Source organism: Meriones unguiculatus, chromosome 1 (genome assembly GCF_030254825.1).
Source record: "Meriones unguiculatus strain TT.TT164.6M chromosome 1, Bangor_MerUng_6.1, whole genome shotgun sequence".
Taxonomy (NCBI): Eukaryota; Metazoa; Chordata; class Mammalia; order Rodentia; family Muridae; genus Meriones; species Meriones unguiculatus.
Window position 1 is genome coordinate 193,103,456 of NC_083349.1, and position 13,740 is coordinate 193,117,195.

At 47.9% G+C, this 13,740-nt stretch overlaps 1 protein-coding gene across 1 annotated transcript in view; it reads right to left on the reverse strand.

Moving 5' to 3' along the window:
* The window catches only part of Arid3b (AT-rich interaction domain 3B), a 43,044-nt gene that overhangs the window by 3,754 nt on the left and 25,550 nt on the right, over positions 1-13,740 (reverse strand). Inside the window, exons 5-8 of the mRNA XM_021653529.2 lie at positions 3,998-4,181; positions 2,519-2,811; positions 2,142-2,396; positions 1,005-1,103 (exon numbers count right to left, since the gene is read on the reverse strand). Of these exons, the coding sequence (XP_021509204.1) occupies positions 1,005-1,103; positions 2,142-2,396; positions 2,519-2,811; positions 3,998-4,181 (831 nt within the window). The remainder of the gene's footprint in view (positions 1-1,004; positions 1,104-2,141; positions 2,397-2,518; positions 2,812-3,997; positions 4,182-13,740) is intronic.

A 13,740-nucleotide genomic window follows, 5' to 3' on the forward strand; every position in this document is an offset into this window, starting at 1 on the left:
TTTGATAGGGTCTCATTCTGTAGTACAGTTTGGCCTTAGCCTCCTGAGTGCTGAGGCTGTGGATAGGTGCTACCACACCTAGTTATACTGGTGTTGTAGTCCTTGGTTCATTTGAAAAGGCCAGGGGATGGGTTTGGAGTGATGGGTCAGCAGTTAAAAGCAGTGACTGCTCTCCCAGAGGACTTGGGTTGGATTCCCAGCACCCACACAATGTACAGCTATACATGCAGACAGATAAAACACTCATGCATGGGGCTGGAGAGATGGCTCAGTGGTTAGGAGCACTGTGTGCTCTTCCAAAGGACCTGGTTCAATTCCTAGCACCCACATGGCAGCTCACAACTGTATATAATGCCAATTCCAAGAGATCTGATACCTTCACACTAATACACATAAAATAAAATTAAATAAATTAAAAAAAAAACACTCAGGCACACAAAATACTTTTTAGAAAAGACATGGAGCTTGGCATGGTGGCATAAACCTTTGATCCTAGCACTCAGGTGGCAGAGGCAGGAGTATCTCTGAGTTCAAGGTTAGCTATAGAGTGAGTTCCAGAAGAACCAGAAGCTATACAGAGAAACCCTGTCTCAAACACCACCTCCCTCCTCCAAAAGACATGGAATGATAGACCATTTAAAGAGTCCTTTGCAGTCAGGAAAAGAAGTCTTGTTCTCCGGAACACTGTGCATGGTAGATGGTGACCTAGCTCGTATGTATACTGAAATGTGTAAAGCAAAAATCTTCATACAAATCACATCTTCCACTCAGCAGCCACTGCCTGGACCGGTTCTTGTCACTGCAGAAGACTGGCTATACTGTCAATCTGTGCACTTACAGTCCAGGGCCTCTTTATCTTAGGAATGCTGAGCAGTGTAAAAGGACACCCCACCCTACCCTCACCTCCCCATCCCAACGTGTCTGACGGAACCAGGCAGGGCCAGCTGGGAAGCTGCACTGCGGCAGGCAGTCAGCATGGGCCTTCCCCAGCTCCAGGGGCCTACCTGTATAGGTGATGCCATCAATATCCACAGACATATTGATGCTCCCAATGTTGCTTGTGGTCAGGTTCAGTGCTGCAGCTGAAGTCTCTGCTCTGTCTTCTGTGGAATCAGAGAAAGCAGGCCTGCTTAAGCTTTCTGCTGTCAACTGGTGCTGCTTAGTCAAGCTGACCTGTGTTGTAACACTGTCTCTACTACCTCTGGTCATAGGTCTGGCAGCAGAGCCAGGCTAACCAGCTTCCTGCCAATTCACTTCCCTCTCAGAGTGAAGGGACAGCAGACTGACCTTAACTGAGTACCCACTGTAGATCAGCCCAGGAAATAAGCCCTGGCACACCTGAACTGTGAGGCTCTCCAGCACCTAGTCCTTCTGCCCCACAGAAAGGCAGGTACATGGGGCTTCTGCCTTCCCCCTTCTCCCTCTGCAGAGTCAAACACGCCATGTGAAATGCCTTTTCCATCGGCCTCTAAATGGTTCCCTCATCCAAGGGAGGGCGGCCTGGGGTTCTGAAGGGCTCCTTTCACACTGCCTCCCCTCCCAGCAACAACTGCCCATGTTTGCTTTACAGAGAGCCACAGCAACAAAGACACAGAAAGGGGGCTTCAAGGGGAGTGCAGGGAGAATGAGGGGAATGGAACGTGTGTTTTGAGAAAAAAGGTAGGAAGCAAGAAAAATGAGGAGGGGGAAGGAGAAAAAATGTCAAATGTACTGATAAACTTGTATTATGTACTACTTCTTGAGGCCACCGATGGCTCCACTGTATCTCACAAATAACAGACTTGACCGTATGCGGTAAGGTACTGGGGTGGATACAAAACCCTATAATTTAGACAGATCAAAAGGCAAGGAAGTAGGGGGGTTGGGGCACAGCATCTCTCTCCTCTTTGAATGACCACTTTCCTTCTTGTTAGAGAACAAGGACTTCAGTGCCTGAAGCAACTTCTGACCTAGAAACCACTAAGGTGGTGAGATCTCGGCAAGCAGACACCGCCTGTGGCTCTCTTCTGGCTCTAGACTCTTCTAGGGCAATGAAAAGGATGGCTGGAGAGGAGGTTTCCTAGGCCAGGGAGTCAAAATGTACCCAGCACCGCACACCCTCAGGCATTATGAGGGAAAGGTGGTTATACAGTGACGCTCACCCCTGCCGTTGATTCTGATCTTCATGGGGAGCTGCCGCGCCATGCTCAGGAGGTTGCGCTGGAAGGCCTGCTGCACCAGGCGCTGCTCCTCTTCTGACAATCTTGACGCCTTTTTCTCAGGGGGTTCCCCTGACTCTAGACGCTCCCGTAGCTGCTCTAGCGTGCCAGTCCGGTTGCTAGTCTGCTGGCCTGCCAAAGTCCCAGGCACAGCCAGGCGATTTGGCACAGGCACTGTTGTCACTGGGACTCCATCACCTACGAAGAAACCAGAGCTAGAGCAATCTAAGACTTACACCTTCTCCACAATGGCCATCCTGGGCAAAGGGAACCTGGGCTCCTTTTCTCTATCTCTTCCCTCCTCCACAGGCCCTGCTCACCTTTCCTGAGAGTAGGTGCTGCGGATATCCGAGGGCCACTGGCATTGGTGCCACTGCTGGAGCCAAGCCCAAGGATGGAAAAGCGGATCTTGGGGGGTGAGAGAAGGGCAGGAGCCCCTGCAGAGGCAGCGTTGGCGGCGGCGGCGGCGGCTGCAGGAGAATAGCCAAAGAGGGAGGAGCTATAGCTGGGCCTCCGACCTTCCCTACGGTTGCCATCGATAGCTGCCTGTAACTCAGCTGGAGAGCTCAAGGCTTTCTTCTCACACTCATAGGCATATAGATACTTCATGTACCTGCAGGGAAGGAAGGAAGAATAAAACACAGTACCAGGGGCTGTCCAGTTTAAGTTGATGTGTCTTTGGAAGCAGCTTTGGTCAGTCAAGAGTTAGGGTGTGGTAGGGTACGTACGGCAGAAATGAAGTCTGGGCTCATTGGACACATTCCTCCAGGCTTCTCTAGCATTACCTAGGCACACACATTGCTTGACTCTGAAGCATCAGTCATAAAGGGAGCCTTGGGGCCTTAGCTAACATAATATTCCCTCTGGTCTCATATCTTTGGAATGTCCTTAGGGAAATGAGGTCTGAGTTTCATAGTGCCGCCTTTGCTCCCCCTGATTCAGTTAGCCTGGTCAAACAGGAAGCACCCCCCCCGGTCTCGGACCCAGGAGGGCAGCCCTTCTTTGTGTGTCACCTGTTCCAAGGAGCCATCCTTTCCTCCAAAACACTGACATTCCAGTTATAGCTGTCTCTATTGCTACTAGAATAGTCCTGATGGACAAACACTTTCTTTTTACATTTACTTATTTTGTGTGTATGTGTTATGTGCATTATTAGCACTTGCATGCCATAGTGCTGGTACAGAGGCCAGAGGACAACTTGCAGAAGTCCTCTTGTGCCCTGCTAGTCTTAGGGATTGAACACAGGTAGTCAGGCTTGGCAGCAAATGTCTATCACTGAGCCATCTCTTTGACCCCAAAGCCTTACCTACCGGCTTTCAACAAGGCAAGGGCATGCTACCTGACACTTTGGCTTCTGTTCTATATGGGTACTCTCTAACTTACTGTTTCTGTCAATCCTTGTAACTAGTCAAAGAGTGGCAAAAACAGGTCAGCAACCCATGAAGCTGGACTAACCTGAGGCTGAATACAGGGTAAAGGGGATCACCTGGGTAGTCATATTCTGGAAAGAGTGCAGAATGTAGGGACAAGCCCAGGCTGAATTTAAGGCCTATTGGATCAGTATGGTGTTGACTAAAGTAATTAGTCTAGGGCTTAGATTTTATAATCTGCAAAATGGTATCTACTTGCCAGGAGAGACTGTGACGTTTAAATCACACAGAACAGTAAAATACTGGCATTAGGGAGCCATGGTGAGGACGGCCTTTTAGGTCCAAGGGATTCATCTGAAAGGCTCCTCACTGTCTCAGCAGTCTGACCCTAGCCTGTGCTCAGCTTCCTTCTCCGCCCTGGCCACTCACTGCGTCCGGAGGGTGAAGGCAGCACTGGTGATGGATGTGGGCAGGTTCAGGCCTTTGGTGATCTCTCTCCAGATTTTCTTGTTGATGATCTCCACCAAGCCCCCCTTCTCTGTGACTAGTTTATACAGCATATACAGGTCCAGGATCTGCTTGGCCATGATGGGAATCCGGTTGATAGGGGTGCCTGTGATTGTTCAACAAGGGAGAGGCCTGTGTCAGTCAAGCTGAGCAGAAAGACATGAAATTTGTGCACACTCACCATGAGCAGGCTAGACACAGGCTTGTGAATCTCCTAAGTGTGGTCTGACTCAAACACCGTAGACCTGACAGACTCAGTATCCGTTCTCTCTGGAATAAGCAGGAGACAGGCCCAACTCGGGGTTTGTGGCCTGAAGTGAGTCCTTTAGCTTTTCTGATCCAGATGAACACAGAGTTTTGTTTGTTATCACAAGTATAATCTCAGATAATTTCTAATACTTCGGCAATTTACACTCCTGGAGTCTCTGGAATCAATTTCTGCTCAGGGCCTGGCTGGGATCCACCTGCCTAGAGCCCGGCTGGTGCTGTGAGCAGCTGAACACGCTCCTCTGCACACTGCCTGTCTTCTCTCCGGAGACAAGATGGAGAGACATGTTTTCTTTTTCTCTTATGACTAGTCCAGTCAAAATAGCTACTGGACATAAAGGGCTCCAAGGGAATAAAAAGCCACTCAACAATTCTTTCCCCACTCACTAATCACCCCACCCCTCCCTGGCCTCTGAAAGAGGGAGGGTCAGAGCAGCTTCCGCCCACTGGCCCAGAGGGGAAGTGAGAGGAGCCAGGGACTTGATTAGGAAACCTGGCACTGGGCAGGAAGGGCTTCTAATGAGCACCAAGGGACAAGAGGGAGGGAGGGGCCCAGGTCTTTTCACAGGAGGCTGGGTTGCTGGTCAGGAGGCGTGATGGATGACTGTCATTTGGCAGCTCGGGATTAATGATCTGGAGGTCAGAGGGGAGAATTCCACAGGGAAGGGTCAGCATCCGGGGCAGTGAATGAGACTTGTTGCCTTTGATGGCAGACTCCTTACTGTATGTGGGCTGCTGTTCTTGCCCCACCCCTTCCCTGCCCCCATCTTACTGAGTTGCCTCATAATGGCAAGCCAGCCTGAACAGCCTCTGTTCCTTTCCAGTGCTGCTACTTTAACCCTCCGCTGAACGTCAGCATCACCAAAAATAAGTTTTTTTTTTTTTTTTTGGAGGCAGGATCTAGCTAAATTGACCAGGTTGGTTTCAATCCGCAACCCTCCTGCCCAGTCTCCCAAGTGCTGGCCATCTAAGCTGTGACAACACATCCAGCTCCTCAGCTGTTTCATAGGCTAATCCAAGCAGAATACTGGAATGAAGGGTTCCCTCTCACTTAAAAAAAAAAAAAAATCTTACACAGGGACTGAAAAGGCAGTTCAGCACTCTAGAGCATGGGCTGTTCTAGAGGACCTGGGTTTGAGTCTCAGCACCCACAGGAAGTTCCAACCATCTCTAACTCTAGCCCCAGAGGATCCACTGCCCTCTTTTGGCCTCTGTGAGAACTGCATGCACATGGTGCACAGACACACAGCAAAACACCCCCATACATAAAATAGTAAAATACACAGGTATGATTGCACATGCTTGTAATCCTAGCACCTGGGAGGGAGAAGCAGGTAGATCTCTGTTATCTGTGAGTTCAAGGCCAGCATGGTCTACATAGAGTTATAGTCCATTCAGAGTTACATGGCAAGACCCTGTCTCAAAAAATAAAAATAAAAATAAATCTTTATTTGTGTATGTCAAGTTTTTATGTATGTGAATGTGGAGGCCAAAGGACAATCTTGTGTGTCATCCCCAGGAATGCCTCTACAGCATCCCCATTTCTGAAGAGAAAGCAGTGTGAACACAGCTTTGGGGAATTCACCTAGTAGGACCAGAACTCTTTCATGTGAATGGGAGGTGGCTATTGAGCTTTAAAATGCACAGGTAACCCAAGGACAATGATATATGTTTCTAACTCTAGGTACCTCAATACCTGTGACAAAAGAATCTCAAGTTGAAATTCAAGGCTGGTCTCTGCTGCATAGACCACTGACCACTGTCTCTACACACATAAATAAAAAGATACAGGAAACCCAAATTATTGCAGAAAATAATCTGACCTACTCCTAAGACTCACAGCTCCGGGCTGACCACTGTTTTTCTGTGCTGCTTTGAATAGCAAACCCATTCTTACCACAACAAAATGCCCAAGATGGCAGCATCAGGGCTGGTACCATCTTCTTTTGGAGCCCTATCCTTCAGAAGCTTCCAAGACATCTTCACATGGGTGACTTGTCCACCTCCAAGTCAGAAACGTGCATACCAACCTCAGTTTCACCTCCTGAACCTCGCTCCTGGCCCCTCTCTTCCTTTTTCTTCCCAGCAATACCTCAGTCCTCATAAGCTGGGCGGAACTTCTGGATCATCCCTGGCTGTTCTCATCCCCCACTCTCAGGCTGTTAGGAGTTTACACTGCCTCTTCCTCTGAGGTACCTCTCACAAGCATCTTCCTTTTTGGCCTGAGCCACCAACCTGGGTGAGGTCACACTGGCTCACCTGTAGCAGCCTGGACTCACACCTCTGATCTTCACACTGCAACCAGATCATATCTTGCTTTTACTACGTATTTCACTTGCTTATTTAAAAGCCTACAAAACCTCAATGCGCATTTTACCTCACATGACTAGGTCATGTAACCCACATTCACTAATATTCCAGGAAAAATGGTCTATTTCCAGGAGATCCCAGCAACTGTTCTCATGCTAATCATCTGAGCCACTTCAACATCACCCTCAAGCCAAGCTCATATTTGCATCTACTACCTCTCCTCAGATCTGAAGTACTTGTTTCCACTCAAGTCTCCATGCTCAAGTTCCTCAGTATCCACTGTCCTCAGGCAGAAGTTTTAAGAGTGCACATAGATTCATTTCCTTTTAGGATTTCTGTGAAACCCTTCCAAATTCAGCAAACTACTGTCATTGTTTGACATCTGTCCAAATGATTTCCCAGAACTGTTAGCTCTGTAAAAGCAGAGGCTATTTTTCCTTCATGCTAATATTATTGTGGCTAAATCGCTGTGATCCCAGCATTTGGGAGGTAGAGGCAGGAGGGTCTGGAGTTCATTTTCTACTACATAGGCTGGCCTGGGGCAGTTAGACCCATCACTAGCTCTGAATGCCTAATGGTGATGGTCCTAAACAGACTGTCCCCTCTCAGGTCCCTCCATTCAGATCATTCAGAGCATAGTCACTACTGAAGAGTTTGGAGAACAGAAGCTTAGAATGAGGAAAGCTCTGGCTCCTAGTACGAAGGCCAGCAAGAGAAGAATGGATGCAGAGGTAGGGTCTTGACAAGGCAAAGCAACTGTTACTCCATCAGTGGGAGGAGTGGGAAGGCAAAGTGCAGTGAGAGAGAAGGTAGGTGGGTGTGGGGCATACAGGTCATCTGTAGCTGAACACTGAACCATCACAGCAGGGCTTACCAGCCAGAGACATACTGTTCTTCAGAAGGTCTGTGGAGAACCATGGTGTCAGATCACCATGTCTGAACAGCACTATTTTCTTCTTCTCACTATTACTTCAATAGTGCTACAACTTCCAAAAGACATAATGCATTCTACTTTTTGAAACAGTCATAATTCATGTGGAGACAAGCCAGGTGTGCAAGGTGAAGAGGCCAGGATGTTTATCCTGTTTTCTCGTTTTTTGTTGCTGTTGTTTTTTTGAGACAGAGCTTCTTTTGTGTAGCCACGGCTTTCTTAGAACTTGCTCTGTAGACCAGGCTGGCCTCGAACTCAGAGATCCACCTGCCTCTGCTTCCTGAATGCTGGGATTAAAGGTGTGCACCACTACCGCCCGTTTTATCCTGCTTTCTGACTGAAAACAAGGTGTGCACACAAGCCATGAAGACTCTGCAAGACAGTTCCTGAGGAAGGATTTCCACGCTCATTTGAAGCAGTCACTTGGCTAGGCTCTGCCCACTGGAGGTCTATAAAGGGAAACATGATTATAGATCTAGCAACTGTGATCAAAGTTAGACTCTATAGTTAGGGAATGCTCAGGTATGAAACGGAACTGCTTAGGGAAGAAAACCAGACCTGAGAAGGTAGGAAAGGCCAGAGCAATGTTTGAAGTCAAGGCTGTACCTTCACCAGGAACTTTACCAGCTCCCCTACAGGAAAAGCAGACACCCGCCAACATCTTCTCACATGAGAGACCGCGGCATGGAAAAGCCAGGGTTCTGTTTCCCTTCACTCCGTGGCCTTCCACTGCTCAGGCACCCCTGAGTTCCGGAAGAGGTTCCCGGTTCCACAGGAGGACTGGTACTGTCTGTTTGGTTTGAGGCTAAGGTGTTAACATGGTTCCTAGAGCAGGCTAGCCCCTGAGTACCCTCAGAAACATGTATTTTTCTTACATTATCTAGATAAACCAGACACAAAAACCAAAACCTGCCTTGCCTTTGATTTTCCTGACAAATAGGAGAACCAACTGGAATCCTCAGGCTGGTCTCTCGGCAGTTTGCTTTGCATTGAATGGACCTGGAAGCCGTTTCCCTTGTCCAAAGGAGATGCTACTATGAAGACAGAGGGAAGTCTGTTAGGGACTGTGCCAGTATCAGGGTGTGTGTGTGTGTGTGTGTGTGTGTGTGTGTGTGTGTGTGTGTGTGAAATAGCATATTATTACTAAAAGGGGGGAGGAGTTTGGTTTTAGGAGCCTGTCTGAATTAGGGACTAATGCTGCCAAATCTTGCAATGGATGATGAGAATCTTCTCTTTGAAAGGACCAGTGAGACCTAAGATCTAGCGTATGATGTTCAAGTTCACAAGCAATGGCTGCTTTCCCACACTGCTGGAGAAGGGCAAAGGGTCTCTGGCTGCTCGCTAAGCTTTACTGGATCCTCCTCTCTACCAATAGGTGCTTTGCTTGAGAGGGGCATTGAAAGCAACTGAAGAGCTGCAGCAGAGGCAAACACCCATGGAAAAGAACTCTGTGGGTGTCTGTGTTGGCCCTGTAGGAGAGGATCTCTACTCCAACAAGGAAGGGGATGTATGGAGGTTGGGGGTGGCACCTGACAGGGAAGCCTGCAGATTGTCAGTTACTGCTATCAAAGCAAGAGCTAGGATTGAGGGTAATTAATCATGCTCACTCTGACAGGAATCCAGGGCCTTATCTGTACCCCAAGAAATGCCACTGGTCTCTAGTTCCCTCCTCAATAAAGGAGACTGACAGTTGCAACAAAGAGGGCCCTTATCAGATTTCAGCCAGGGAGCCTGAGGCAGCCCCAGGGACAGGATGTGAAAGGCTTTTATGAGGGCTAGGGACCCAAGCAAAGCCTCTGAGACTTCTGGAGCTTTAACCCTTGGTGGGGGGACTACTGCTGGACAAGAGTACTAACAGACTAGCGCTGTTATCAGGACGTTCCAGGGTAGATATGACTGGGCAAAAGCTGCTCCCTGGCCTGGTACCTTCTGTATCATTCAGGTGATACAGATGTAGCTAGAGCAGAATCAAAAGAGACAGCTGCCTCTGAATAGGGGGAGAGGGGTGTCTAGGAAAATGCTGAGGGGAAGCGCCACCCGCCACCCGTTCCAATGAAGACCAGCAACAATCTGAGTAAAAAGAATCAAAGGGTGCTTTCCTGTCTACTAGTCAGGGGTGTGGGCCTAGGGCCTAGGACCTAGGGCGTGGCCCTGCTAGGAACCCTTGCTGCTTTTTTCCTGGCTTTGAAAAAGGTCATTAATCACACCCATAGGCTGACAGGCAGCCTACGAGGGAGTCTAGAGGAGTTAAAATCCATGTTAGGCCAGGAATGTGTGATGTGTGGAGGCAGGCAGGCGAGCTGACATCTCTACCACTCCTTTGTATTAATCCTTGCCCTGCTCCTCAGGATAACGAAGGGAAATAGCTGGTGATTTCTTCCTTTGATTTATTTATGTAGAACGTATCTCCCTCCCAACTGGAGCCTGGGTAGCAGCAGTTTGTTAAACAAGGCAGGGCAAAAGCATGGACATGCCAATATCCTGATATCAGAATGACAAGTATACTTAAGCCCTCTCTCTCCAACTGCCCACAGCATGGATCTGTAACTTAGACTAACAAATCTGCAGAGAATTTTCCACAAGTACCAGTAAAATTAACCCCCAGGTCAGAATATGAAACGTTTCCAGTATCAGCAAATTCCCTCAAAGCCCTTCCTTCCCAGTAACAGTCACCTTCCCACCTACACCAGTGCTAGGGGTGTCTATCACGCTGATGTTTGTTTTCTTGAACTTTGTATAAATGAAGTCATACATAGTATAATCTTTTATGTCTGGCTTTTGCTCCACATTAGGTCTATTAGAATTGTCCTGAGTGTTCCAGCAGCAATTCATTTGTATGGTGGTGTGGTATCACATTATCTGATTGAGACAAGATTTATCACTCCCATTTACACTTCCATCAGCAATGAGTGAGATTCTGGCTGCTCTACAACCAGGAAGCTAATTTTAAATGAGTCTTTTTTGATATTCCAGCTTGGGTTTGCTTTAGGTGTTGTTACATTCTGCTGTGGTTAATAATAAAGTCATGGCTGTGACCATAACATCTCTTACTTTACAGCAGAGTGCCAGCTCAGCATATACAACCCTCTGGGTTCAAAGGTTAGCAAAGAGTTTGAAGGGGTGGACTGTGGTCTTCCTTCTGTCTGCTTCTTAGTGGGTCACATCTTGCAAAAGTTCAGCGGAGAGGACAGCAGCCAGGCCGGACCACACATGCCCATCTGTTTCTTCTGCAAACTGTGGCAACAACCTCCTAAATCCTCGCCACATCCTAATGGTGTAAGTGGGCCAACACCTCAGCTCAGCTTTTCCTTAGGCCGGCCCTCAAAATGCTGACTCATGTGGCAACAGAGCGGACAGAAGCCTACAGATACTTAATTTTACCCTAGGCTAGTTCACCTATGCAAGGGAAAGAGGATGAATTTAAAAGTGGGGAATTCAAAATAACTGTACATTTAAAAAGCCAGACCCCCTTTCCCATTGTTGTGGACTGGACAGCAGGTAGTTACAGGGTATTAAATGACAATTAGGGATGGAGGGAGAAAAACCGTGTGCTTAGCAGCAGCTGGACCACCTGGGGGAGAGAAAAGGCTCTAACTCAAAGACTAACCCTCAGTTGAAGACTTGCATTTCAAGCTCTCACTTCGTGGATAAACTGTGAACACAGGTTCCCAAACCCACTTCATTTGACAAACAACATCTTAGTCTATTAGAAAGGGCGTCCAGGGCACAAAGCATTCACCACAAGATTGACCAGAGTACAGGAGAAACCACCTCCACCAAAAGGCAAAGCAATATATGTCAGGAACACTTCCTTGCCTGAGATGGATAGATAAGCACACAACAGAAGGAAAAACACTCAAATTGCACTTAAAGGCAAACCAAGCCCCTTTCCCACAGTAAATTCTTTGTATATGCACATCAAAACAGATCTAACAATCCACTGGGGAAAAGCAGGGGCAGTCTGTAGCCGTGACAGAACCTGTGGGAGGGCAGATCTCTGAGTAAGGTCTTGACAAAAAAATGTCTTCCTTGTGACCATGCAGTTGTTTACCCTGGCATGTGATGGGTGGGGGTGAGGACATAGGGGTGAGAAAGGATGACTTGCTAACGGGGGTACTCTGGGTGTTTCTCCTAAGTCCCAATAGCAGCCTTCTTCCTATTGCTTAGCTGTTACATCCTTCCAAGATACATGGTTGACCTTGAGATGAAGATTCCCCTTTTATACAAAGGTCTACTGGGTTCAGCAAATCCTCTCCTAGACAGTGGCCAGTGGAGTAGTGGGTACGCTATGGAACAGGGCTTGCCTGCATCTCTGAAAGGAAGCCAGGAGGTTTTTGAGTCTCTCAAGGGCAGTGCAAAAAGAAGGAAGGAGCACTGGCCTAGGACTTAGAAGAGGCCAACTGCTAAGTCCACTCTGTCTTTAGGTAAGTCTCCTAACCCTGGGCCTGATTCTTCATGGTCATATTTTAACTGTAAAATCTCACCACCATCAAATCACCATTTTTAATGAGCTCACACTTCTGTTTTTCCTCTCAGGGGAAGAAGAGCTTTTCTTTCTTACTGATGAAGTGAAAACTGCAACTACCTATACACTGCCTTTGCTTACCAGACTTACAAATTAGGACCTCCCCTTTGGGCATGAGAAATTAAGGGAAACCATCCACAGTGGGTTAAATTAATAGACAATTTCATTTACAATTGTTCGTTTGGCTTTATTTTTGGCAACACACACATACACCTCTGCATATATGTTCAGCAATAAAGGACACCAGAGCACTGAAATCTAAGCATCATTATGAGAACAATGTTCTGCTACAGAAATAAACTCCAGGGCAAAAACAATGTGTGTAATTCAGCTTGGCTTCAGTCCACAAACGACTGTGCTATTTAGCAAGAAAAGGGAAGAAACATTTGATCTTAGAGAATCTCGGGAGTATTTTCATAGAATTAACTTGATAAGAAATTGCTAAAGGGGCTTTTCTCTTTGTTTCTCCCAAGGGTAGGGTCGTCTGCCGGGAGCTTAGCAGAGCAACCATGAAAGTAGAACACAGAAGCTTCCACACTGACTAAGTAATTGAACTTTCAACATCCATCTTAAGGAAGGTGTGGCTGAGGAGAAGGCTTTGCTCAAGACCCTGGAGAAGGGTGGATGTTTGCCTTTTCCGTCTCCGAGGGCCTCATTTCCTCAGGCCAGCAGGAGCTCAGCCCACTGTGATCTTAGACTGGCAGACTGACCTATCAGGAGGGGAGGAGCCACCAGGGTGCAAGTAACTGAGCTCAGCATAGAAACTAAAGGCCAAAGGCTGAAAGGCCCATCTGTTGCAGTCAATTCACCCAAATGTGTTAACAGGCGGGAGACAGCACAAAGCAGCAGTTACAACCTGTGCTCCTTCCCACATGATGGCTGTTTTTATCACCTGCAGCTGCAGTCATTTGGGGCAGCCTGCTGTGTGCTGCCTCCCTCACAGCCCCGTCCACTTCCTCTGAGGTGCCTGCTATATGAAAGCTGCCCAGCCCAACTCCCAGCCCAGGTGAGCATTACCAGAACTTTTAAATTCAGGTTTCGACAGTGAGTCGGTCCTGCGGAATGGACTGCCTATCCTTCCAATGAGCTGGAAGGCCAGTGGCTGGCTTGCTGCAGAGATCCCAACTGAGGGGACCTACACCCGGAATGCCCTACACAGTCCACTCTGAAGAAGGCAAACAAGAACAAAGACCCCCATGCTTCACACATTTAAAAGTGTAACCTGCTTCCCAGCTCATGGGAACCATACTCTAAGCTAGACTAGCTGCTGACAGTGTTCCAGGAAGGAGGTTCTGGGTCTGCCCCCAAGGCCCCGGTGCTCAGCACAGGGTGAATTCCTGGAGCTCACAGTCATGCTCTAAAGCAGGAGGTGGGGGACAGCTTGAGACTACCTGACAAAAGTTGACCCTAAAATGAGGTAAGATGATTTCCACAAAGCTTGGGTGTTTTTGTTTTTACTTTTTCCAAGACAAGGTCTCTCTGTGTAGCCATGGCTGTCCTGGAACTTGCTCTGTAAACAGGCTGACTCATAGAGATCGCCTACCTCTGCTTCCCGAGTGCTGTCTGTGATCAAAGGTGTGCACCAGTACCTCCCCGGCGAAGTTGGTTTTTTTGTTTTGTTTTGTTTTTTCC